The sequence below is a fragment of the Oncorhynchus gorbuscha genome, linkage group LG10 (assembly GCF_021184085.1).
Source record: "Oncorhynchus gorbuscha isolate QuinsamMale2020 ecotype Even-year linkage group LG10, OgorEven_v1.0, whole genome shotgun sequence".
NCBI classification, from domain to species: domain Eukaryota; kingdom Metazoa; phylum Chordata; class Actinopteri; order Salmoniformes; family Salmonidae; genus Oncorhynchus; species Oncorhynchus gorbuscha.
Window position 1 is genome coordinate 49,893,711 of NC_060182.1, and position 27,001 is coordinate 49,920,711.

A 27,001-nucleotide genomic window follows, 5' to 3' on the forward strand; every position below is an offset into this window, starting at 1 on the left:
GGGTCTTTGGAACTGCACCTAATGCAGCAAATGCAACAGGTGATGGTTCAGGTTCCTTATAGACCTCGGGTTCCTGGTTCTCAAAATAAGAGTTCATTCCATCTTCTTGGTTTAGAAAATGGGCTGCCACAGAATGGGATTGAGAAGTTGACTCAACACTCTCCAGAACCTTCAGTTTGGCATTATATGCTGCTATGTCCGTTTCCAGTGCCATTTTTTCCATCCTAACATTCAGTTGAGCTTTCTCCAGTTCCAATGCATGCTTGTCCTGTAATGATGCTTGGCGAGCTAGTAGAGCTGCTCGTTCTGCCTCAGCTTTTAGGCGTGCAGGGGACACTGAGGAAGCAGTTTTAGAAGACTTCGTTTTACTTGATGTTTTTGACACATTGGAAATGCTGTCGTGTGGTTCAATGAGCGTTTGTGGCTCGATTTCAGCTTTTTTCCATATTTCCACCTCTTTCAGGAAATGTTCATAAGTTTTCATTCTTGGTTGATAATAGTTAATGCTCTCCTGTTCCTCCTCTGTGACCAGCTCTAGCACAGAATTATGAGCATTCTTAAAGTCATTGAGAGCAGCATGGAATGCTTCAAGACTCTCATCCACAGTTTCAATGTTTCCTCCATCAACAAGAAGGGCTTTTATTTCATTCATTTTGCGTGTACACACTCCAAGTTTGCCTCTCCGGGCTGCATAGAGTGAATTTAGATGCTCCTCTGCCCTCTCCAGTGGAGTCTTATTTGGGATTTCATCCTCCATCATTCACTTTTAGTTCACACAATTTACAATGACACAGTTGTTGGTTTTTGATTGTTAAACGTAATGCCCCTTTAGACCTCCTTTAATGCTTTAAAACACAGTCCTCCATTTCAGCATATTGAGCCATTTTGAATTGAACATGTGCAAGTTCGGCATTTTATATGCGTTTTAAACATTTCATCCCATTATAAGTTGTCCCTTCAATGAAGTTTAAACACGCAGTATATTTAGGTCCTTAGATTGCAATTTGTTGCGTTGATGCATTGCATTTCCACGTTAGGCCAAATATTAGACATAAGATTAGGCTACATTGTGCGTAGGATCTCAGTGTTTCCCAAACTTAAACTTCTTAATTGTTTTCACAACGCTGTGTTTTGAATTCCATTCCCAAGTTTATCAAACATTCCAATTAAAAGCACATTTGCGCTTCCAAAATATGCATGATCAAATGATCGCATTGAACAGGGCAGCTCATTCATTCGCAGTGGTTACTCACGGCTGGCGAATTCTAGGAGTTCAAATCCTTCCAAGCGAGCTATCCTTACGATCCGAATGCAATTACAAATAGAACAATATCCAGCGTGTGTCAGAACCGGAGATTTCCTTCCGATTGTAATCCTTCGCTGAGTTTTTTGACTTGATTGTAAGTGGCTTCCTTTCGTCTTTACCATAGCCACTGCCCAAGCCTGAAGCGGGGTTGTGTGGTACGCATACAGTCCACACTCAAGGTTTCCAAACGGCCAAACATTCCATGACATCCAGGGATATGGTGCAACAAAAATGTTTATTCTTCTTATATCTAACAAATAAATGAGTCTCCAATCAACTTAAAGCACAAAATACTTGATATGGAAAATACATATTATGACCTGTATGTCTATGTCTGTATGGTCAAAAAACTATACCGCTCCCGCATCTAGCAAGGACTCCCTCCCGAAGGCACAACTTCCTGCCTTTATCCTAACACACTTACCACAATACAATGAATAGGCAAGAGGGGGGGCCAAAAACTAAGTTACACTAACAACAAATTAATATATTTCAATCAGGTAAATATAAATCATAAAGGTACGTACCTAATATTACATAATTTACATTCATATTTAATATATTTACACAAATATACATGGAGCTCCATATGTTCGGTCTTTTATACAAATATGTCCAAATCGGCTCTAACAGGGAGCTTTTGACAGTGATGAGGGGTGGACGTTTGACCGCGGACCCATAAACAGACGCAGGCAATGAGGCAGTGATTGCTGAGATCCTGGTTTAAAACAGCAGAGGTGTATTTAGAGGTCAAGTTGGTATCTATGAGGGTTCCCATTTTTACGGATTTGGGGTTGTACCTGGTAGGTTACTTGTAGATTACTACATCTAACTTAGATTGTAGTATGGCCGGGGTGTTAATTATGCATATCCAAGTTTGGCCGGGGCGTCAGCGTAGCCGAGTGATTAGAGCGTTGGACTAGTAACCGGAAGGTTGCAAGCGGCAACAGTGAGGGACTTATTTCTGGCAAGATGGATTTTTAAAAGTAGAAGTTCGATCAATTTGATGTTATTTTAAAATGGACAAAAAAATTAACCCTCCTTTCACTTTGATCAGGCGGTGGTGGCGTAGGGGTCCATAACCACTACATTGTAGTTTGCCTGAATGTCACGTCCTGACCTTAGTTCCTTTTTTATGTCTCTATTTTAGTTTGGTCAGGGCGTGAATTGAGGTGGGCATTCTATGTTTTTGTTCTATGTTTTGTATTTCTGGTTTTGGCCTGGTATGGTTCCCAATCAGAGGCAGCTGTCAATCGTTGTCTCTGATTGAGAACCATACTTAGGCAGCCTGTTTTCCCACTATGGGTTGTGGGTAGTTATTTTCTGTTTAGTGTTTTTGTTGCACCTTACAGGACTGTTTCGTTTTTGTCGTGTTTTTTTCCTTTGTTATTTTTGTGTTCAGTTTAATAAAATAACATGAACACTTACCATGCTGCGCATTGGTCTGATCCATCCTATTCCTCATCAGAAGAGGAAGACAATCGTTACACTGAATCAAGTCATTTTCTTTCAGTCAGACCCCAAATAGGTTATTTAGAGTCCTCGTGGTCAATAAAGTTACCTACAATGAATTGTCACAACTTGATTTCAGTAGTATGCTCAGCTCAACAGTACGACAAAAAAGGATCATTCCATTTCACAACATTTCACTCTCTATTGGACAGTCTATTAAGAATATGAGAATGTACTCTAGATTGATTTGAGAGACATTTTATCATGGTTAGTTCTATAGAAGCACTGACAGAAGTGCTGTCTGCACACTGCAAAAAAAGTTAATCTAAACTTACAGTATACTACTTACTATATTATATAGTAGTTTTGCTAACCCTTTTTATTTCAGGTCAATCATACTTAAACTGTCAACTCCTAACAACTGTCCACGTTGAGACTTCACGTTAAGTAATATGTCTCCAGAATTGATGTATGGTTGAAAATATAAAATCAAATATTCTCTTTATTCATTCAATATAGATGTACACCACTTGAAACTGAGAAAAGCTCAAAGGCTATGGACTGAAATCTGGTCAAAGACATTTTGAATAGGGAACAAACCTTGAAGAGTTCAAACCGATACAATGACTTTTTTAATAATGCAAAGTCATAAGTGAAAGAGGAAAAGAATGTATGTGCCACATTGACTTCTTGTCATTGCTATTGATGTTTTATTCTGTACAGAGGACCATTTTGTACAAAATCTAGATCTATAACACTACATAAAACAAAGTAAATCATATGTACACAACATTAAATGAAGCCATATAGTACAGGTCACATACAAAAGGACACTTGTCAAGTTATTATATTTTGTAAAGTACATGTTCAACTAAAATCCTGCAAAGAATTTAGAAAAACAGTCACCAACATATTTTTTTCCCGTCTAACTTGTTTTACGAGTCATTTATCTATGGGTCTACACAAAAACAACAGTTCGAACAAAAACAAAATGCAAACTGATAAAATATCTTAAACCAATACCATTAAATAAAAAGCAAATATATTATTTTAGGATAGAAATTGTTTTGGTGAGTGGCATTCTTCCAGGGGAAAAAAATACATGTTTAACATTGGTTGTATAAATGTACACCTTTTCCATTCAAGCAAATATGAATAATACAGTTGCCAAGCCTCGATCTGTCTGTTTTAGCATTGGCCATTTCCATTGGCAGCTACAATGCTAAAACTAGCATCCAGGCTATAAGTTACCAGGGACAACACAAAACACATTACAGATTGTATACCCATGCTAGATTTGGAAGTTCAAACAATGGTTCAAGAGATGACCCACTTGTAAATGTTAATGTCCAAAACACTCCTGGATTTGACAGCTTCCTGACTTGAGAAAGCAGAATAGACTGTACATATATACTCAACGGGATACAGAGCTTCATTTGAATATACACAAACATGTCACATCTTTCAAGTTTTCAGGAAGTGCTTTTCAGGTAGTTCAATATGCTTTTTCTTAACAACTACACGATTCATCTACTTCCAAGAGTTATTCAGGTCTGGAATCACCGCTCGGTCTCTACTATCTCTGTGAATGTGCCTGTGAATCAGTATATATTATTGGCAATGGACACATGCCCATTTAACCGTCACATGAAATGGTTTTCCCATCCAAACAGTGTTGATATTCTCCTCATTGGGGACAAAAATTATTTCATATTTCTCCTCATGATAAAAGGCACTCCGATGTCTTCGAAAAGGATGTCTTATGGAAGTGAATAATTTGTTATTTGCTTAGTAACAGTCCATTCAGCTCCACAGAGAAGCACATCTGGATAAGGGTGGTGGTAAAAATGTAAAAAACAACAGGGGGAATAGTGAGCATGCTGGGGGGGGTACGAGATGAACACGACATGTGATATCATGGGTACCTCTGAAACGAATGGAGGTCAATGCTTGACTAGCAAGTAGCTCCAGGACTGCTGAAGCCTGGATCATCAACTACATGTCTATTCCACATGGGTTCAACTTAATTTAATTGAAATTACATGGAAACATTGATTCAATGTTGCCCAGTGGGGTATGCATTTAAGATGGACTAGATTGCAGTCAGGCTGTGCAGAAACAGTGATCTACAAATCATCTTGCATCCCAAATAACTACTCATTATGTGATACCCCAAGTTAAGGTGTCATAATGTGAAACAAGGTGGAAACTAACAACCACCCAATATGTTTCTCTATATGAAATAAACCATTGTTTGTACCATTGTTTGAACTGTCAATATTTCTGTCAGTAATTACACTGTGAAATTTCCAGCTCACATATTGCAGATGGAATTCAGATACCCATCTGAGAAAGGAAATAAGACAAAATAAAACTTTTATATGGCACAAAATGTAGAGTGTAAAGAGTCTAGTGTCCACAGAGAACATCCCTTCCTCCCTCTCTCAATCCCTGTCACAATGTAACTTCTTCAGAACAGATGGATCAGTCACTTTAGACAGCCCTGTTGCTCTTCAGATTATTAAAAACAATTGTCAAAACATCCGAGGCCAAAAAAATGAAGGCAAACACAGGCTCTACCTAGCTAGTCGCCCTTTTTAAAATCACAGATAGAAAAATAGACGCAGAAACAAAAAAACGTACACAAATGGTCTTGGCACTGGCAGATGTCCCTGGGATAAAAATAAAATCCGGAAAGTCGATCCAACAGTCCTACCCCTCCATCTAACCATCTGTTTTTGGTTGTTTCCCCTTGACAGAAGAAGAAGTCTCCCTCATTCAGTTTCTGCTCTCTACGTTTGTTGTGCATTTCACATGAGCTTGTCATGTCGCAGGTGGAACGAAACATCCCCATTTTCATTCATACAATAAGAGCAGGGAGGGATGAGCCGATATACTGTTTTATGCAGAATTCAGCGGAAACAATAAGGAAAACAATGACTCCGCAGGACCGACAGCTAAAAGAGTTGCGGCCCCACCCCTCCCCCCAAAATAAACACCAGAGAAAGCAGAAATCCGAGTGAGTTGGGGCAGTGTACTGGCGAGATAGGGAAACTGGGCCAGTATTCTGAATGTGCTGTGTGGGTTGGGAGGTGGGGTGTGGAGGGGCGACGGTACTCCTTTAGGGGACTGGACAGAAGAGAAGAGAGAGGAGGGGCAGACCTAGAGCCTATTGTGGGTGGTGATCATGTCATCAGCGCGGCGATGGGTCTCCAAGGCTTTTGTGGTGTAGATGTCCTGAGGGAGATCCGACTCGCGCTGCACCAGAGGACGGTCTTTTCTCTGGTCTCTCTGTTGTAACTGCAACAATGGAAGGGTGGGGAGGGTTAGAGGTGACAGTTAGCTCCAAAGGAATAAAATAGTTCGCTTGTGTAACTACATTATTTCCCTTGGGTTAAGCACTACCAAGTTTGCCACAAGTAACACTTCCTTGTTCACATCAAATTCATGCTAAACTTTCCAATTGACAAAAAATACTAACCATGCATCATCTTAAATGAACTAATCCAAGTTTCAAAGAAGAAACACCAAACAGGAAGGTGAGAAAAGAGATGATGAAATGTTAGTGATAAGCTACCAGGACTACCCCCATGTCATTTAAAAACACATGCAAGGCAGATCCAGTAGATACTGTACATAACACACAATAACAAATGTACTTGATTCCAGTGTTCAGTCCATAGTTTGACTTGTCATTCCTTCTCTATAGGAGCTATGCCCATTTTGAAGAGAGGTCAGGATCCATTTAGATCATAATGAATAAGACTACAGGTACGGAGGGAACCTGATCCTGGACCAGCATTGGTAGATAAAGAAGTCAACATTTACCTGAGTGGATTCTTCCGTTACTGTCTTTTTTAACCTGTGAACTTCTTCAGAGGTTAATAGACCATCAGACTCCATTTCTACTGGTCCATTGAGGACAGTGGAATCAACACACATAAGAAACTAATATAACACAAAGTAAAGCCAAAAACAATGGTAACTTGTTACATGCAAAGAAAGATGGAATCAGAGGTTAGATAAGCAGAAAGGTTGAAACTCTTATGCTGGAGTCATTGCTTCTATTAATGATTTGGTTATAATTTAAATGGATGACGTACAGACATTGATCATTCAGTTGAAGCCTCTAAATCTAAAAGATGTATGTTAGTACCGTGATTAAGTAGATATCATAAAATATCATTTTACCTTTCACTAGGATTCTGATCCAATATCCACATTAGCACACTACCTAGAATAAAACAATATATTGAGAATGCAGATAGGTTGAACTCATTGGCTATGGCACCCAACCAATCACTTGCAGTGCATGAGTATAAAAACTGGTCATACTCTGCACAGCATACCAGAACAGTCCTCAGGGGGTACAGAAAGAAAATAAAACAACTTCAGCTCTTTAGATGGCACACACAAACAATGCTGTGAAGTGAGTCTTAGTGCAGATGTGTCCCTCACTCACATGTGATTTGGCAAGGTTCTCAATCTTGAGCCAGGCCTCTTCCCTCTCTTTTGACTTGGCCTTTTCTCTATAGGATGAAACAGACAAAACGTCAACATCATCATCTAGTGTTATGTCTTGTAAAGTCCCAAGAGTAAACAGTACTGCGAGGAGCACATTTTTCTATGCAGGCATTTGTCTATGGAGTAGCCTACCCCTAGAGATCAAGCAAAGAAAAAGTACAAATGGCTTTAAAAGGTTTTACATTTGGAAAAGGTTGTCTAAATAAGAGAAACCACTCCACTGCCCCTTGTGCCCCCTACTGCTGGTCAGGTGTATTTATTTGAAGGATCGGTATGATGTGCAATTAATATGGTTGATTTTTAAGGTTAGGGAAAAGTGCCACTTTAAGGATGTCAATATAAATTAATGTATTTATGGTTGTTTGTAATTGTGTCTTACCTTTTAATCATTGTGTTGTTTTTACCGTCGAGGACCACTTTGGAAACAAGTGTTTTAATTAATACTTTCAAGTGATATCCTTTGGGTCCACATTGTACATGTCTGTTACCCAAAATATATATTTAAAAAATAATAATAATCTATAGTCATGAACAGGAGGATCCCGAGTGAACCAGCATTCTTAGGCAAGAGGCATCACTACAGTCCCTGGTTCGAATCCAGGCTGTATCACATCCGGCTGTGATTGGGAGTTCCATAGGGTGGCGCACAATTGTCCCAGCATCGTCTGGGTTTGGCCAGGGGAGGCCGTCATTGGAATAATATTTTTTTCTTAACTAACTTGCCTAGTTAAATAAAGGTTAAATAAAATGTGCCATTACAATCTACAAGTAACTGCCAAAATAAAGGAAATGTTGTTTTGTTCAATTAGGTTGAGATCTGATGACTGACACAGCCATGGCAAATGGCTTACATAGTTTTTATGCTCATCAAACAATTCAGTGACCACTCGTGCCCTGTGGATGGGGGCATTATCATCCTATAGCAATGTCTGTAAAAAGTGTACAAATCCATCAATCACGTGACACCATTAATTTTAAGACTCAATATCGCATTGAAGCCAGTTAAGATGGTGGCTCATGAAAACATAACATGCGCAGTTTGAGCTACTCAAGGAAGTTATGTTGCATGCTAGCTTAGTGCCGCCCCCTCTCATTGATTAACTCAAGTTGAAGGCTGCAGGCTGCAATTAGGAACAAAATTAATGTGTGACAAATAAAATTGATTCAAGAACATATATCTGGTCTATTAGAAGCAATTATTGGTACCATGATTGTAATTCAAAATGGTTTAATTAAACAAAAATGGACATTTATCATTTATAATAATTATAATGGGGGGGGATCCTGTTTTCTGCTAACAGTACTGCGTTTGGCCTTGAACTTTCATGGCTTCAATGAGAGGGGGCAGTCTTCTCCCCTGGGGCTTAGCCATGGTAGTCAAAATATTGGATTGCCCAGCATTTTTATACAAGACCCTAAGCATGATTGATGCTAATTGCGTAATTAACTCAGGAACCAGAACTGTGTGGAAGCACCTGCTTTCAATATACATTGTATCCCTCATTTACTCAAGTGTTTCCATTATTTTGGCAGTTACCTATAAGTCCCTTAGGGTATGAAAATCTGAATGAGAATATTGAATCATAATCTATAGTCATCATTAAAATAGTCTAAACATTAAATCAATCTATAGCTGTGTTGCACGGTATACTGAAACTTCAAGAAATGTCAATCTCAGCGAGCAGAACTTTCAAGTTTCTTAATATTATATATCTTGACACATTGATTAAAATAATCATGGCCTCTAAACCTTCAAGCTGTGTACTGACCCTATTCCAACTAAACTGCTGAAAGAGGTGCTTCCTGTGTTTGGCCCTCCTATGTTGAACATAATAAATGGCTTTCTATCCACCAGATGTGTACCAAACTCATTAAAAGTGGCAGTAGTAAAGCCTCTTGAAAAAGCCAAACCTTGACCCAGAAAATATTTAAAAAACTAAAAATCGGCCTATATCAAATCTCCCATTCCTCTCAATTTTTTTGAAAAAGCTGTTGAGGTTGGAAACCCAAATTGGTCTGTGGATAGTTTGTCCTCTGACAAATCAACAGTAAATGTCGGTGTTACTCAAGGCTCCATTTTAGGACCACTATTGTTTTCACTATATATTTTACCTCTTGGTGATGTCATTCGGAAACATAATGTTTACTTTCACTGCTATGCAGACGACACACAGCTGTACATTTCGATGAAACATGGTGAAGCCCCAAAATTGCCCTCCCTGGAAACCTGTGTTTCAGACAAAAGGAAGTGGATGGCGGCAAATGTTCTACTTTTAAACTCGGACAAAACAGAGATGCTCGATCTAGGTCCCAAGAAATAAAGAGATCTTCTGTTGAATCTGACAATTAATCTTGATGGTTGTACAGTCGTCTCTAATAAAACTGAAGGACCTTGGCGTGACTCTGGACGCTGATCTCTCTTTTGACGAACACATCAAGACTGTTTCAAGGACAGCTTTTTCCCATCTACATAACATTGCAAAAATATGAAATTTTCTGTCAAAAATGATGCAGAAAAATGTATCCATGCTTTTGTCACTTCTAGGTTAGACTACTGCAATGCTCTACTTTCCAGCTACCCAGATAAAGGGCTAAATAAGCTTCAGTTAGTGCTAAACACGACTGCTAGAATCTTGACTAGAACCAAAAAAATGTATCATATTACTCTAGTGCTAGCCTTGCTACACTGGTTTCCTGTTAAAAACACTAAAACTCCTTTCTGAAGCTTCTAGATTGCAATAGTCTACATTACAATCTTTAGTCAGCATTTGCCATGTACAAATGTAAATGATACTATTACATCATAATTCATAGTCTTAGCTACAAGTCAAGACTTCAGATAATTATGCTCATCTCAAATGATATTGTTTACATACTTATTTTTCTCTGCTCTGAACTGCTGTGTGCAGTCATCAAACAGCTTCTGGTTCATTTCCATGAAGAGCTTGAGAGCGTTGTAGATGAGGCCATGGATGGTCCTGCACACACACACGCACACACATAAGTGAGTCAGTCTACCATCATGTCTTAAAAGGCAGCCCTGTCCTCCATCCCAAACCAAAATTTGATTCAGGGGAATGAGTAAAGTAGGTCTGTACTAATGTTGAGCTCTCCGCATTCAACACTGCACTTTCAGAGCAGCTTAAGTTAAATAACTCTCATTCCACATAACACTGTTTGGTAAGGTGTTGACATTGAAGGGGCAATGTCTTTCCAATTCAGCTAAATTCTATACATTTCCTAGGGGCCTGGATTCTAATATGGATTATTGGACATTTTTCAAAACTGAACGTTTGATTGAGCCTGCCTGGAGTGCCAGATGGGTGCGCACTTTTGGGACTATTATATTGGTTCCATTGCACCAGGCAAGCTCAATCAACGTTTTTGAAAGAAAACAAATAACATTTGAACCCATGTCTGGCTGACACTGCATGTCCTGAAAAATGGAAGTAAGTGACCAATGGGGCATTCTGATTAGGCCACAAAGCGGAAAATGCTTTGCAATGAAAAAGTTGCATTTATTAGTCCCTCCCTATTTCAGTTTGTCATCTTCCGTTTGGTGCCCAATGAACGCGGCCCAATTGGACGGGCTACTTACTTGTTCCAGTGGGTCTTGGAGTTACGGTAGAGTGCCGGGAACATGATGGGCAGGATTTTGGCTGCATTGTCGCTGATTAGACTCATGATGTACTCATTGTTCCAGTAGTACAGAGCTCTCTCTGCTACCTGCACAGTGACCACAAGCATACAGCACATCTCACTCAATATGATAACGGAAGGGCAAGCCATATACTGTAGGGCATCAGAAGGGTAAGGGACACCCTCTTCTTGTCCATAGACTGCTTTCAGGATAAGGAAATTAATATGTATTTTGAGTGACCTATCCCATTAATTGCAGGAGCATTAGAGGGGCAATACGAGTACTACTGATGAGTAGTCTTGAAAGATGAAACAAAAAGGTGACAAAATTAACATGTCACATCCTTCCCTCAAGCCTATAATTATGGGCACCCTTGATAAATGATGAGTGAAAAAGACTGTATAAAATAAATACAAATGCTGATGTATATTGCATTCTCAAAATGCTCAGAGAAAGAATTTGTTAAACAGGTAATACAAACAGTCTCTAAAAGACAGGGTTCAAAAGTATTGGCACCCCTGTTTTCAATACTCCAGCAAACTACCGGTGTGAGGATAATGACACAGCCATTTTCTAAAATGTTTTATGAGAATGGACAACTCATTGGGAGGGATCTTAGCCGCAAGTTGATCTTCCAACAAGACAATAACCCCAAGCACTGTTAGGAAATTATGATTAATATGACTGAACAAATCATTTTAAATGGAACTGTAAGTAAACTTATACTCTGTTTTATTATATCTGATTAACAATATGAGTTCATAAGAAGGGATTGTGTGACAGGACAAGGAGTAATAAAAAGTTAAAGAACACCATTCCAACTAGGCAGAAACAAATGGGTTGTGGACTGTGTAAACACATAACATTTACATTTACATTTAAGTCATTTAGCAGACGCTCTTATCCAGAGCGACTTACAAATTGGTCGTTAGCCTATGGTTGACCCTACTGAAACTTAGCTCTGGGGTTTTTAGATAAGGCAGTGAGTGCATTCCTAGGTTTTCTGTTAATTAAAACTGTCAGTTCAGTGGTGATCGATAATGTTGAGGGGTCAAAAGTTCTGGGAGTGTGTTAGTAAGTTAGAATGAACTTTTCACCTTACTTTGTCTCGGTCGAGAGGAGGGGATTCTGTTAAAGCAGTGAAATGACGTCATGATCTGTATATAAACTGCTGCACGTGTTTAAGTGGTAGCGCGCTCCGAGAATAAATTGTATTACCTATTATTGAAAGACTGGTCTGCGTCTATTTTATGCAAACAAGAAATCTTATAAATTCTCATAAAATAGATTAAGGGCTTTCAATTGATGAAAGCACATTGGCATAATTAAATTATACTAACAAGCACTCATCAAAATTCACAAATAAATAGTTAATTGACGACTTTGGGTTCAAGTCTCTGTACTTGATGCCTTGTAAACCTATGGTTTGAATTGAATAGGGCAGTCCAAAAGAGCAAACAAAGGATATCAAGGATCTGGAACGATTCTTTTTGGAAGAATGGTCTAAAATCCCTCCCAAATTGTTCTAGAATCACATAAAACATTTTAGAAATAGGCTCAGTGTCGTTATCCTCGCATGGGTAGGGTGATGGAGTATTAAAAACAGGGGTGCAAATAATTTTGACCCTTACCTTTTTGAGATGATTTTTTATTACTTGTTAAACAAAATGTATTTCTCTTTGCAATTGTATTATAAAATAAAATTTCCCAATTTTTTGGAGCCTATTATTTTTTATCAAGGGTGCCAATAATTATGGACCTGACTGTATATTAAGTCAGTTCTCTACTACAAGTCTGATCCAGGCATAACCGTTAAATTCCTGGTTCTTGTTTTGTTTCCATTGTAATGGACTGCATAGTTCTAGGAACCAAATAAAAGCATTTCACTACGGAATTTTACTGACTATAATGACTCTAAAGATCAAATGGCACTAATAACGGGGTTCCTGTGGGGCATGGGGTCAGAGGGTCAGTCACCTGGAAGTGCGGGCTGGACACACACTTTGCCAGCTGCCTGAAGAGTGGCTCCATGACCTTGACGAACTCAGACGGCTCAATGACATCCAGAATCTCCTCCAGCTCATTGAGGAACATCACCTCTTTGGGGCTGTGAGTCTTTGGCCAGTATTTGAGAAGGGCCATTACCACCTGGGAAGACAATGATCAGTGAGTGGAGTGGATATTGACCAATATATTAGTTAGTAACACTTTGTAATGACTTCCATGAATAAGCATTTACTTTAATATTACATTTTTATAATGTATATGCGAATAATAAATTAGTAATTATTTATAAACTTGTAATGAGCATTTACACTTTTTATCAAAACCGATCAATTTTGATAAATGGGTTGATATGCATTGCAATAGCAATACCTTCTGAGATGATGCAATACAACAACACAGAAGGAACAAGCAATACAACTTCAGCCTGTAACGGCTTTCTTCTATGGACGAAGGATCGGACCAAAGTGCAGCGTGATTAGAGTTCAACATGTTTAATAAAGACCATAAATGTGAACACTACAAAATACCAAAACAACAAATGTAAAAAAACGAAACAGTCCTATCTGGTGCATAGACACAAAGACAGAAGACAACCACCCACAAAACCCAACACAAAACAGGCTACCTAAATATATCAGGCCAAACATAGAAATGGGAAAACTAGACACACAACATAGAATTCCCACTCAGCTCACGTCCTGACCAACACTAAAACAAAGAAAGCACAAAAGAACTATGGTCAGAACGTGACACAGCCTCAGGTCAAGTACTATAAACAAGCGATTCACAAGGAAATGTGAGGAGCGATTTCACATGGCTTACTGGTTCAGTGAGAGTGCTGTCCTTCTCTAGAAATTGCACAACACAGTATGCCAGCTAGGGGGAAGAAAAAAACAATATATTACACAATTAGTGATGATTCAATTAGTGAAGACACTATCTTATTGTTTTGACACACACCAAAAATAGTCAGAAAACAAATCATTGTAGTAACTAATACTTTGGATGCAGTAATACTGCAGTATAACGGCAATATAACTGCAATGTTCTGCACTGCAATGACAATTACTGTAAGGCATTTTTCCTCATTTTGCATTAGGCTGGGGCAAAACAGATGCTAACACATAGATGAAGCGCTAATTGAGTTACTATGCTATGCAATGGCCCACAGAGCAGACTAAGAACTGTTCCACCAGCTCAAGGGACCCACTTGGCTGACAGCAGTCATACAGGGAAAGAGACACATGCCGGCCCAGAGAGCGAGAGAGAGCAAGAGGCCCCTGTCAAGGACCTTTGTCGACATAGTAACTCAGGCTTGTGAATGCCAGGTATCGGATTACAGCTAACTTGTAGCAGCCAGGATACTGCTCTCACCTCCCCCACTCACTGCCTGAACAGGCCTGACCCAACTGGAAACAACACCACTGTGTGCCAACTGGCCATAACTAGGGCTATACTCAGCCATTTCCATAGATTTCTATACATTTCCATAGGAGTATTCAGCAGGGAAAAAAAGGAAAACAAATCAGAAAGTTGCAGATCGAAATTTATTGAAGAGAGCTGAAACAACTCCCTATTCTTGACGACAGAGAATCGTGTCTGTTCTACACAATGCATTTCTATCGGAACGTTCTGTAACTTCTCACCCTCCTGAACCGAGCCCAGGGCAGCATGGCTGATAGCAGAACAATCATCAGAACTGTGTCATGTTGAATAGGGCCACACAATGGAAAACGTTTTAAAATGTCTTTCACAGGAAAATGAAAACACACGTTTGGACAAGTAAAGGTAGTCCCTCCCTGTTTCAGTCTGTTTTCTTACCCTATGTGCCTAATAAACATGACATCAAACATGAAAAAAAAGAAGGGCTTACCTGTGGATGGTAGACACTAAGTGATTTGACTTTGTGCAAAGGCAACAGGACCTTTAACAGGAAAATCTTGTGCTCCTCCTTTAGTGGTAAGGCAAACCCATTGATTATACTGTGAATGGAGAGAGAAACAAATAATTCAACTGAACTAAAAATAGTAACAGAAAATTAAAGGGATAAAGGATAAACAACAGCTGACCATGAATGGTTAGAGATCCTATCTGCAGTCGAGAAGACATCATGAGACTGGATAACAGTCAAAAATAACTATTCTAACTCCACTGCAAGACACACTGGATTAGAGCTTAACGTGTACCTTCCGAGTATCTCCAGTAATTCTGCTATTCCATTATGGTGCTCAGTCTCATAGATAAACCTGTTAAAAACAGAGAGCCATTTTATTTAGTTACGCAGCTAAAACATACATTTCTTTGTAGTTATAAAACTAAACAACCAAATTCACCATTGAATCTTCAGCAATCAATTTGATGTGTTAAAATATCTAAGATTAAACAAATCGTCTGAAATTAAACTCACCTATAAAATATATTATTGATGTGTTTTCTGATGTAGGCCCGTAGTCCCAGGAATTTCCCATAGATCCTGTGGAGAGTGGTTTTGAGGAAGTCCCTCTCCCGTGGGTCCTCACTGTCAAACAGGTCTAAAAGCTGTGGACACATGACATCACTCCCATCAGACTCCACAAAACCAAAGACAAGACTTTACACTTAAAGAAAGAAATGCCCTTGCCATCACAATAAAACTGTGTGAGCGTTCAACAATGTGCGAGTATCCATGTTTCTATAAGCTCTTACCTGCATCACAAATTTTTGGTCGATGTACTTCTTTGCTATGTTCGGTTGAAAGTCAGGAGATTCTAAAAACCGAAGGAAAAATTCGTAGACGAGCTGTAAAGAAAGAAAACCTTTTACAAATACCTAATTTGCTGAATGCATATAAAGAAAGATCATGTCCAAAATGCTAGTCATAATCTTTCCTTACAAAAATGTTTTGTAAAATCACAGTAATTCCCCAATGCAAATCCTATCATAATAAAAAAATGGAGAATTGGATTCATCCCCTCTACCACACGGAACCCCACTAATCCTACCAATGGAAACGCACGAGGTGGCTAATAACAGACCTCCATCCTATGCTAGCTTGCTACCGATGGCCCGGCTAGCTGTCTAAATCACTGTGACCCCAACCAACCTAACTACTCACTGGACCATTTTGATCACTCGACTAAGCATGCCTCTTTAATATTCCTTGTCCATTGCTGTTCTCGTTAGTGTCTATTGGCTTATTTCACTGTAGAGCCTCTAGTTCTGCTCACTAGACCTTATTCAACCGATTAGTTCCACCACCCACACATGCGATGACATCTCCTGGTTTCAATTATGTTTCTAGAGACAATATCTCTCTCTTCATCACTCTAGGTTTACCTCCACTGTATTCATATCCTACCATACCTTTGTCTGTACATTATACCTTGATGCTATTTTGTCGCCCCCAGACACCTTTTACTCTCTGTTCCAGACGTTCTAGACAACCAATTCTTATTGCTTTTAGCCGTACCCTTATCCTACTCCTCCTCTGTTCCTCTGGCGATGTAGAGGTGAATCCAGGCCCTGCAGTGCCTAGCTCCACTCCTATTCCCCAGGCGCTCTCTTTTGATGACTTCTGTAACCGTAATAGCCTTGGTTTCATGCATGTTAACATTAGAAGCCTCCTCCCTAAGTTTGTTCTATTCCCTGCTTTAGCACACTCTGCCATCCCGGATGTTCTAGCTGTGTCTGAATCATGGCTTAGGAAGACCACCAAAAATTCTGAAATGTTCATCCCAAACTACAACATTTTCAGACAAGATAGAACTGCCAAAGGGGGCAGTGTTGCAATCTACTGCTAAGATAGCCTGCAGAGTTTTGTCCTACTATTCAGGTCTGTACCCAAACAATTTGAACTTCTACTTTAAAAAATCCACCTCTCTAAAAACAAGTCTCTCACCGTTGCCCGCCTGCTATAGACCACCCTCTGCCCCCAGCTGTGATCTGGACACCATATGTGAACTGATTGCCCCCAATCTATCTTCAAAGCTCATGCTGCTAGGTGACCTAAACTGGAACATGCTTAACACCCCAGCCATCCTACAATCTAACCTTGATGCCCTCAGTCTCACACAAATGATCAATGAACCTACCAGGTACCTCCCCAAAGCCTTAAACACGGGCACCCTCATAGATATCATCCTAACCAACTTGCCCTCTAAATACACCCCTGCTGTCTTCAACCAAGATCTCAGCGATCACTGCCACAGCGGTCAAACGACCTCCACTCATCACTGTCAAACGCTCCCTGAAACACTTCAGCGAGCAGGCCTTTCTAATCGACCTTGCCGGGGTATCCTGGAAGGATATTGATCTCATCCTGTCAGTAGAGGATGCCTGGTAATTTTTTTTAAATGCCTTCCTAAACCATCTTAAATAAGCATGCCCCATTCAAGAAATGTAGAACCAGGAACAGATATAGCCCTTGGTTCTCCCCAGACCTGACTGCCCTTAACCAACACAAAACCATCCTATGGCGTTCTGCATTAACATTGAACAGCCCCCATGATATGCAGCTGTTCAGGGAAGCTAGAAACCATTATACACATGCAGTTAGAAAAGCCAAGGCTAGTATTTTCAAGCAGAAATTTGCTTCTTGCAACACTAACTCAAAAAAAGTTCTGGGACACTGTAAAGTCCATGGAGAATAAGAACACCTCCTCCCAGCTGCCCACTGCACTGCAGATAGGAAGTACTGTCACCACTGATAAATCCACAATAATTGAGAATTTCAACAAGCATTTTTCTACGGCTGGCCATGCTTTCCACCTGGCTAATCCTACCCCGGTCAACAGCACTGCACCCCCCACAGCAACTCGCCCAAGCCTTCCCCATTTCTCCTTCTCCCAAATCCAGTCAGCTGATGTTCTGAAAGAGCTGCAAAATCTGGACCCCTACAAATCAGCCGGGCTAGACAATCTGGACCCTTTCTTTCTAAAATGATCTGCCGAAATTGTTGCCACCCCTCTTTTGTGTCATCTGAGATTCCCAAAGATTGGAAAGCAGCTGCGGTCATCCCCCTCTTCAAAGGGAGGGGGGAACACTCTTGGCCCAAACTGCTACAGACTTATATCTATCCTACCCTGCCTTTCTAAGGTCTTCGAAAGCCAAGTCAACAAACAGATTACCGACCATTTCGAATCTCACCATACCTTCTCTGCTATGCAATCTGGTTTCAGAGCTGGTCATGGGTGCACCTCAGACACGCTCAAGGTCCTAAACGATATCTTAACCACCATTGATAAGAAACATTACTGTGCAGCCGTATTCATTGATCTGGCCAAGGATTTCGACTCTGTCAATCACCACATCCTCATCGGCAGACTCGACAGCCTTGGTTTCTCAAATGATTGCCTCGCCTGGTTCACCAACTACTTCTCTGATAGAGTTCAGTGTGTCAAATCGGAGGGTCTGCTGTCCGGACCTCTGGCAGTCTCTATGGGGGTGCCACAGGGTTCAATTCTTGGACCGACTCTCTTCTCTGTATACATCAATGATGTCGCTCTTGCTGCTGGTGAGTCTCTGATCCACCTCTACGCAGACGACACCATTCTGTATACTTCTGGCCCTTCTTTGGACACTGTGTTAACAACCCTCCAGGCAAGCTTCAATGCCATACAACTCTCCTTCCATGGCATCCAATTGCTCTTAATTAAATACAAGTAAAACTAAAGGCATGCTCTTCAACCGATCACTGCCTGCACCTGCCCGCCTGTCCAACATCACTACTCTGGACGGCTCTGACTTAGAATACGTGGACAACTACAAATACCTAGGTGTCTGGTTAGACTGTAAACTCTCCTTCCAGACCCACATCAAACATCTCCAATCCAAAGTTAAATCTAAAATTGGCTTCCTATTTCGCAACAAAGCATCCTTCACTCATGCTGCCAAACATACCCTTGTAAAACTGACCATCCTACCAATCCTTGACTTCGGCAATGTCATTTACAAAATAGCCTCCAATACCCTACTCAACAAATTGGATACAGTCTATCACAGTGCAATCCATTTTGTCACCAAAGCCCCATATACTACCCACCATTGCGACCTGTACACTCTCGTTGGCTGGCCCTCGCTTCATACTGGGTTGCCAGACCCACTGGCTCCATGTCATTTACAAGACCATGCTAGGTAAAGTCCCCCCGTATCTCAGCTCGCTGGTCACCATAGCATCACCCACCTGTAGCACGCGCTCCTGCAGGTATATCTCTCTGGTCACCCCCAAAACCAATTATTTATTTGGCCGCCTCTCCTTCCAGTTCTCTGCTGCCAATGACTGGAATGAACTACAAAAATCTCTGAAACTGGAAACGCTTATCTCCCTCACTAGCTTTAAGCACCAACTGTCAGAGCAGCTCACAGATTACTGCACCTGTACATAGCCCACCTATAATGTAGCCCAAACAACTACCTCTTTCCCTACTGTATTTATTTATTTTGCTCCTTTGCACCCCATTATTTTTTATTTCTACTTTGCACATTCTTCCACTGCAAATCTACCATTCCAGTGTTTTACTTGCTATATTGTATTTACTTTGCCACCATGGCCTTTTTTTGCCTTTACCTCCCTTATCTCACCTCATTTGCTCACATCGTATATAGACTTGTTTATACTGTATTATTGACTGTATGTTTGTTTTGTGTAACTCTGTGTCTTTGTATGTGTCGAACTGCTTTGCTTTATCTTTGCCAGGTCGCAATTGTAAATAAGAACTTGTTCTCAACTTGCCTACCTGGTGAAATAAATAAAATAAATAATGATCCATAATAAACAGATGTGCTCGTTTGGTCTGAGCCAAGAGTTAGGTAAGGTCCAATTGACTTTAATTCTAAACTGATTAGATGCTTTCATTTTACAGCACTGTACTTCAGAGAATGTACGATTTGCAGCATTTAAATCTTACTCAAACAGCAGGGACGTGTGTTCATTAGGACATGCAACAGAAAACTCTTTACGAACAAAAATGTGTGTTTAGGACAAAACCAGGTAGTTTCCGTCTGTTTTCTTCCGTTTGGTGCCGAATGAACACGACCCGGGCCATGTAAGCTGGGTTATTAGATACCCTGGGTACCTGGAGATGTGGCCAAGCAGCCTCAAGTGTAGGCTCGTCCTCCTCCGGGTCAAACTCTGCTCCTGTGGGGTTGGATGACGGAGGCAATGTTCGGAACATGTTCACCGTAAACTGAGGGTGGGAAAAGCACAACAAAGTATACTCAGATTCAGTAGATCACCCTGATGAAGGCCAGTATGGAGCCGAAACGCGTCCCTGGCTGTTGTTTCATTTTACATCGAATGTAACAGGATCGCCTTGGGATTTTTTTTGTCCAAAAAATATAGGCCCTGTTTAAATACTTTAAAATGCATCCTTGATCCTTCCTTCATACCTTACTTAAACACAGATATAAAATTGGTGAAAGTAATGGATGAGAGAAAGTTCCCACTCTATCTAGTCACTTATAGATCTGTGTTTACCTCAAGGAGATAAGGAAGGAAGGGCGCATGTCTGAAGTTTTCAAACGGGGCAGTAGTATCTACCAGGCCAACTCAACCAGTTGCACATATTTTATTGGAACCAAGTGTGTTATCATTTGTCTCCAACATCAACTGACTTGCCCTGTGGGGTGCTAGCTAAAACTGCTATTCCCAGTCAAGACAGATCATGGGACAGTGCAAGTGGCCTGAGGATATAGAACACTGCTATTTTTGTTGGTTGCAGAGCTGCTAGCTAGGTAAACAAGTTCAAGTCCAGATATAGCTTTTAAAAAGAGAAAATATAAATGTATTCATTCACAGAGGTTTTTAATTCAATGTCAAATGATTATAATAACTCATTAGCTTCACCGCTTACTGTGGAAGCTTTGATGTATAAAAGAAAAACACTTCAAAGTGAATCTGGGTGATGTCTGCTGAAAGACAAGCGAGAATACAGTAGGGAGCCGGGGTAAAAGCATTACAATTTAAATATTTAAAAATCATGGACTGAAGGAAATGCTTTGACACTTGAAAAGGCTCACTGCGTTTACACACTTATCCATGACAGCCTTATGCTAGGCCACAATGAGCTATCACATTAAAAACCACGTCAGGTTAACTTGATGGGTCACGCATGTAGAGAATTGCTTCATGCTTCAGATTTGTAGTTTTTGTATGGCTGTGTGATGTCAATGGCTCCTCAATGAGGGAAATTGGAAATTTAGTTTGGTTTACTTTTTTGAATTGAAATTAACCCCATTCCTATCTGTTACATCTGGTGTTGTCACTATCTATCTCTTTCTTAATTTGTGGAGCTCAAATGTAAAGCAAATCCCTGTAAAAGGGATTATAATTCTGACCTGACAGCTCAGAATGTGCTAGACTCAATGGAGATTCTCATGGTATTGTATTCTTTCTGTTGGAAACATGTTTTAAAGCGTGCTACCCTTAGTCTTTCATTCTGAACAGTGGGACCCGGGACATAAAAATAGCACATTCTGAGGGATAGCTAACATAACACCAGCTCTACCCAGTCCAATTCAAAAACAGCCATATTCACCCCAGCCTTAAGGCTGGCTCATCTACTCTCTTCCAGTCAGTCTGCTGACACTCACCATGTGCACCACCTCTGGGTAGACGGGCTCTGTGATGACGTTCCTGTTGTGGGTGATGTACTCGACCATCTCGCTCAGCGCCGCACGCTTCACCTCCTTCCATTTCAGGTCACTTAGTGGGTCCGACAGGAAGTCAAAGAGCACGCAACACTGGCGCAGCTTCTGCACAAACAACTTCTCCTGCTCCGCCAGAGCACAGTCTGAGGGAGAGAGAAAATAATGTTTTATAAAATGATTATTTTGAAAAATACATTTTCAATACTTTTTTCTGTAAATTGAATGTTATATAAGGGTCCAGGACACATTTGTGATTTCACATGTTTTAGAGAAATTACACTAACAGCAAATCACTTCCTCATTGTGTAGTATGGGGGCCCTGAAAAAACATGAAGAAAATCTCAAAAAACACCCAAATATGTCCTTTTAGAAATGGCAAAGCTCTCAGTATAGTGATGCAGGTCTTTAGATTTCGTACACATGAAGTTGTCATTCTGAACTTTATCCACAATGTTATATTCCCATTTGCGCAACTCAAGCGGTTCCATTTTCCATGTAGCCTGCTGGTAACTGCCAAAATAAAGAAAACACATATGGTGTCTTACTAGGGTGTTGGGTGTTGGGCCACCAGGAGCCACCAGAACAGCTTCAATGCGCCTTGGCATAGTTTCTACAAGTGTCTGGAACTTCCTGTGTGGAAGCACCCCATGCTTTCAATACACTTTGTATCCCTAATTTCCTCAAGTGTTTCCATTATTTTGTCAGTTACCTGCAAAATGCTAGAGTCGCAACAAAATGTAATATAAGGTTGCAGTTCATAATGACACAATTTCAAGTTAACAACATCTAAACAAATGTGTCACTATACTGAGAGCTTTGCCGTTTCTAAAAGGATGTATTTGAGTGTTTTTTGAGCCTTTGTTCATGTTTTGGGGGGACCCAATACTACACAACAAGGATGAGGAAGTGATTTGGTCTTTGGGATACGTTTCTCTAAAACGTGAAATCACAAAAAAAGGGGGTCTGGACCCTTTGATAACATTTCATTTACATAAAAAATTGAGATTTCGTTGTGAAAGTTTCTCTCCTAGAAGGTGTTCTAATAATAATAATTTGGTGGGTGCTTATATTTATCCTATTTCACATATATATTTGTCCTATTTCACACATTTGTCTTACGCCAATTCCCTCTGAGACAGCCTTGGTGAGTGGGGGTTACAGTCAGGGTCAGACATTATCAACAGCGACCCTGGAGCAATTAGGGTGCCTTGCTCAATAGCACGGCGGCAGACTATTCTCACCTTGTCAGCTCAGGGATTCGAACAAACATCCTTTCGGTTACTGGCCGAACACTAACCGCTAGGCTACCTGCCACCCATATAGATTGTTTACTGCGTGTATAGCACAGGGAGGAAAATAACATACAGTAAAAAAAGATGTATATACATGTATATAAAAAATTAAATAAAAAACTCACTCAGAAGTACATACTCGTTTTCACCCTGTTAACTTCAATGTCAAAAGAATAGTTCCCCCACAACTGAACAGACAAGTTCCCTGTAGCACCATTCCATATGATTTCAATTACTTTTTAACTACAGCCCTTTTGATTTGAACAAAACCTTTTATACGTGTTTGCCCATGGTAGAAGTGGTCAGAACTAGAGGTCGACCGATTATGATTTTTCAACGCCGATACCGATACCGATTATTGGAGGACCAAAAAAGCCAATACCGATTAATCGCCCAATTTTTTTTCAAATCTATTTGTAATAATGACAATTACAACAATATTGAGTGAACACTTATTTTAATATAATACATCCATACAATCAATATAGCCTCAAATAAATAATGAAACATGTTAAATTTTGTTTAACCTGTTACTCCTACCCCCTACTTTTTCGAACATTCTGTTAAAAATCGTGCAACATTTCAGCGCCCTGCTACTCATGCCAGGAATATAGTATATGCATATGATTAGTATGTGTGGATAGAAAACACTCAGACGTTTATAAAACTGGTTAAATCACGGCTGTGACTATAACAGAACGTGCGTTTCATCGAAAAGTGCAGGAAAATCTGATCACTGAAAATGGGAAAATATATCCATGCGCCACTTCAACCAATTGTTAAACGTGAACCACATTAAATGGGGCCGAGGTTGCAATACCTACAGCTTCCACACGATGTCAACAGTCTTGTCATTTGCCTACGATTTGTTTCTTGGTCAAACAGACACAAGGCAGCGCAGTTCTTCTGGTCTCCGACCGGATATTTTGGTTGAGATTTACCCGGACATTATTTCCAGACATACAGCTATAGAATATACATCGCCTCGTGATCAATTTGATCGCTTATTAACGTTTACTAATACCTAAAGTTGCATTACAAAAGTATTTTGAAGTGTTTTGTGAAAGTTTATCGTCGACTTTTTTAAATTTAAAAAAAATGACGTGACGTTATAAAACGCAATTTTTTTGTTGATCACACAGTCTTCATAGATCGATATCTAGGCTATATATGGACCGATTTAATCGAAAAAAAGACCCAATAGTGATGTTTATGGGACATCTAGGAGTGCCAACAAAGAAGATGGTCAAAGGTAATGAATGTTTTATATTTTATTTGTGCATTTTATGTAGCGCCGACTATGCTAATTATTTTGTTTACGTCCCCTGCGGGTCTTTTGGGGTGTTACATAGCTTCTCATGCTTTCGCCGAAAAGCATTTTAAAAATCTGACTTGTTGCCTGGATTCACAATGAGTGTTGCTTTAATTCAGTATCCTGCATGTGAATTTAAATGAACGTTTGAGTTTTAACGAGTGCTATTAGCATTTAGCGTAGCACATTTGCATTTCCAGATGTCTAGATGGGACGCCTGCGTGTCAGGTAGGAGCAAGAGGTTAACTAATGCAAAAACAAAGAGTTGGAAAAGAAAGTAAAAGTGCAATATGTGCCATGTAAGAAAGCTAATGTTTAAGTTCCTTGCTCAGAACATGAGAACATATGAAAGCTGGTGGTTCCTTTTAACATGAGTCTTCAATATTCCCAGGTAAGAAGTTTTAAGTTGCAGTTATTATAGAAATTATAGGACTTTTTCTCTCTATACCATTTGTATTTCATATACCTTTGACTATTGGATGTTCTTATAGGCACTTTAGTATTGCCAGTGTAACAGTATAGCTTCCGTCCCTCTTTGTTATTATGCATGCTTGCATCCTAGGAGAGGGGAGTGTGTACTTACATTAATGCCCTGCGTGCTCGTGCTCAAATCATTTTGATGCACTATGAGAGGTAGGCAAGCTTTTTCTGTCGTCTTCAGAAAAGTTTGATTCTTTTAACCTCTTTGGGATAGGGGGCAGCATTTTCACTTTTGGATAAGAAGTGTGCCCAATTTCAACTTCCTGCTGCTACTCATGCCAAGAATATAAGACATGCATATTATTAGTAGATTTGGATAGAAAACACTCTGAAGTTTCTAGAACTGTTTGAATCATGTCTGTGAGTATAACAGAACTTATGTAGCAGGCAAAACCCCGAGGACTAACCGTTCAGAATTGTTAAAATCTGACATGTTGGCTGGATTCACGAGTGTAGCTTTAATTGAGTATCTTACATGTGTGATTCGCGGAACATATGTGCTCTACAAATGTTTTAATTTATTTTGGATGCAGGTATGTGGTTTTATCTATGCAACATATGTTATGTATAATAAGGAGAGGCTGTATTCATTTTTGTATTCAAAAATCATATTGATGCACTATGAAAGAAAGAGGCAACGATTCGAGGAACATATGTGCTCTACATATGCAGATGCAGGATGCAGAGAGTGAATTCTGCTTGATTAAAACTATCTGACCTCCAAAGTCCATGTCTATAGTCTCAATCAACCACACACAACGCAGAGTTACACTGGTGCAGTACAGCACCGGTTACACATGCAGAGCAAGGGGAATAAATACTCCAAGTCTCCGAGCGAGTGAGTTTGAAATGCTATTAGCGCACACCCCGCTAACTAGCTAGCCATTTCACATCGGTTACACCAGCCTAATCTCGGGAGTTGATAGGCTTGAAGCCATAAACAGCGTAATGCTTGAAATCACAAGGAAGAGCTGCTGGCAAAACGCACAAAAGTGCTGTTTGAATGAATGCTTACGAGCCTGCTGGTGCCTACCAATGCTCAGTCAGACTGCTCTATCAAATCATAGACTTAATTATAACATAATAACACAGAGACATACACAGACAATTTGGTCATTAATATGGTCAAATCCGGAAACTATCATCTCGAAAACAAGCCGTTTATTCTTTCAGCGAAATACGGAACCGTTCCGTATTTTATCTAACGGGTGGCATCCTGCTAACTATTCCTGTTACATTGCACAACCTTCAATGTTATGTCATAATTACGTAAAGATCTGGCAAATTAGGCGGCCCAAACTGTTGTATATTCCCTGACTCTGCGTGCAATGAACGCAAGAGAAGTGAAACAATTTAACATGGTTAATATTGCCTGCTAACCTGGATTTCTTTTAGCTAAATATGCAGGTTTAAAAATATATACTTCTGTGTATTGATTTTAAGAAAGGCATTGATGTTTATGGTTAGGTACACGTTGGAGCAAAGACAGTCCTCTTTCACGAATACGCACCGCATCGATTATATGCAACACAGGACACGCTAGATAAACTAGTAATATCATCAACCATATGTAGTTAACTAGTGATTATGATTGATTGATTGTTTTTATAAGAGAAGTTTAATGCTAGCTAGCAACTTACCTTGGCTTCTTACTGCATTCGCGTTACAGGCAGGCTCCTCGTGGGGTGCAATGAGAGGCAGGTTGTTAGAGCGTTGGACTAGTTAACTGTAAGGTTGCAAGATTGAATCCCCGAGCTGACAAGGTAAAACATCTGTTGTTCTGCCCCTGAACAAGGCAGTTAACAATTCCTAGGCCGTCATTGAAAATAAGAATGTGTTCTTAACTGACTTGCCTAGTTAAATAAAGATTAAATAAAGGTGTAAAAAAAAAAGAACGGCCAAATCGGTGTCCAAAAATACAGATTTACGATTGTTATGAAAACGTGAAATCAGCCCTAATTAAATCGGCCATTCCGATTAATCGGTCGACGTCTAGTCAGAACATTACTTTTTGGACCTGAATGACAAAACATTCAGGAGCTAGGGGTAATCAAAGTTAACCCATTTTGCAAACTCCACACTGCCATGAGACCATGTCTTCATCACTGAAAAATGTAAATAGTTAAGCTTGATATAATTTGAAAGATTACAAAACACGGTTGCCAAACTATTTGATAATTTATTTAAAATTTAAAATAAGTTTCACCTTTATAATCAACTATCGCAAACATGTAATCCGTTTTTTTGTTCATATATGTTGAAGCTTAGATTATTTTACATCAGAGGTGTTTGTTGTGCCCACCATCTGTTGAGACACAGCATGCTCTTGAATAAAACAAATATTTAACTCGGCAAGTCAGTGA

General features: G+C 39.9%; 1 protein-coding gene across 30 annotated transcripts in view; it reads right to left on the reverse strand.

Annotated features, from left to right (window-relative positions):
* Positions 1–3,377: 3,377 nt before the first annotated feature.
* LOC124046206 (serine/threonine-protein phosphatase 2A 56 kDa regulatory subunit gamma isoform) overlaps positions 3,378–27,001 on the reverse strand; it is a 35,301-nt gene continuing 11,677 nt past the window's right edge. For 4 of the 30 annotated variants that reach the window (XM_046366329.1, XM_046366323.1, XM_046366328.1 and 1 more), the window contains 14 exons: positions 21,498–21,697; positions 19,982–20,092; positions 15,615–15,707; positions 15,337–15,467; positions 15,116–15,175; positions 14,803–14,911; positions 13,752–13,805; positions 12,900–13,070; positions 10,881–11,008; positions 10,159–10,260; positions 7,221–7,287; positions 6,950–6,988; positions 6,587–6,627; positions 3,378–6,058 (listed from right to left, as the gene is read on the reverse strand). In XM_046366329.1, the coding sequence (XP_046222285.1) occupies positions 6,956–6,988; positions 7,221–7,287; positions 10,159–10,260; positions 10,881–11,008; positions 12,900–13,070; positions 13,752–13,805; positions 14,803–14,911; positions 15,116–15,175; positions 15,337–15,467; positions 15,615–15,707; positions 19,982–20,092; positions 21,498–21,697 (1,259 nt within the window). In that variant the 3' untranslated portion in view covers positions 3,378–6,058; positions 6,587–6,627; positions 6,950–6,955. Of the gene's footprint in view, positions 6,059–6,239; positions 6,260–6,586; positions 6,631–6,949; positions 6,993–7,220; positions 7,288–7,661; positions 7,699–10,158; positions 10,261–10,880; positions 11,009–12,899; positions 13,071–13,751; positions 13,806–14,802; positions 14,912–15,115; positions 15,176–15,336; positions 15,468–15,614; positions 15,708–19,981; positions 20,093–21,497; positions 21,698–27,001 lie in introns of all 30 variants that reach the window. The other 26 variants (XR_006840962.1, XR_006840959.1, XR_006840961.1 and 23 more) reach the window with 26 other exon arrangements.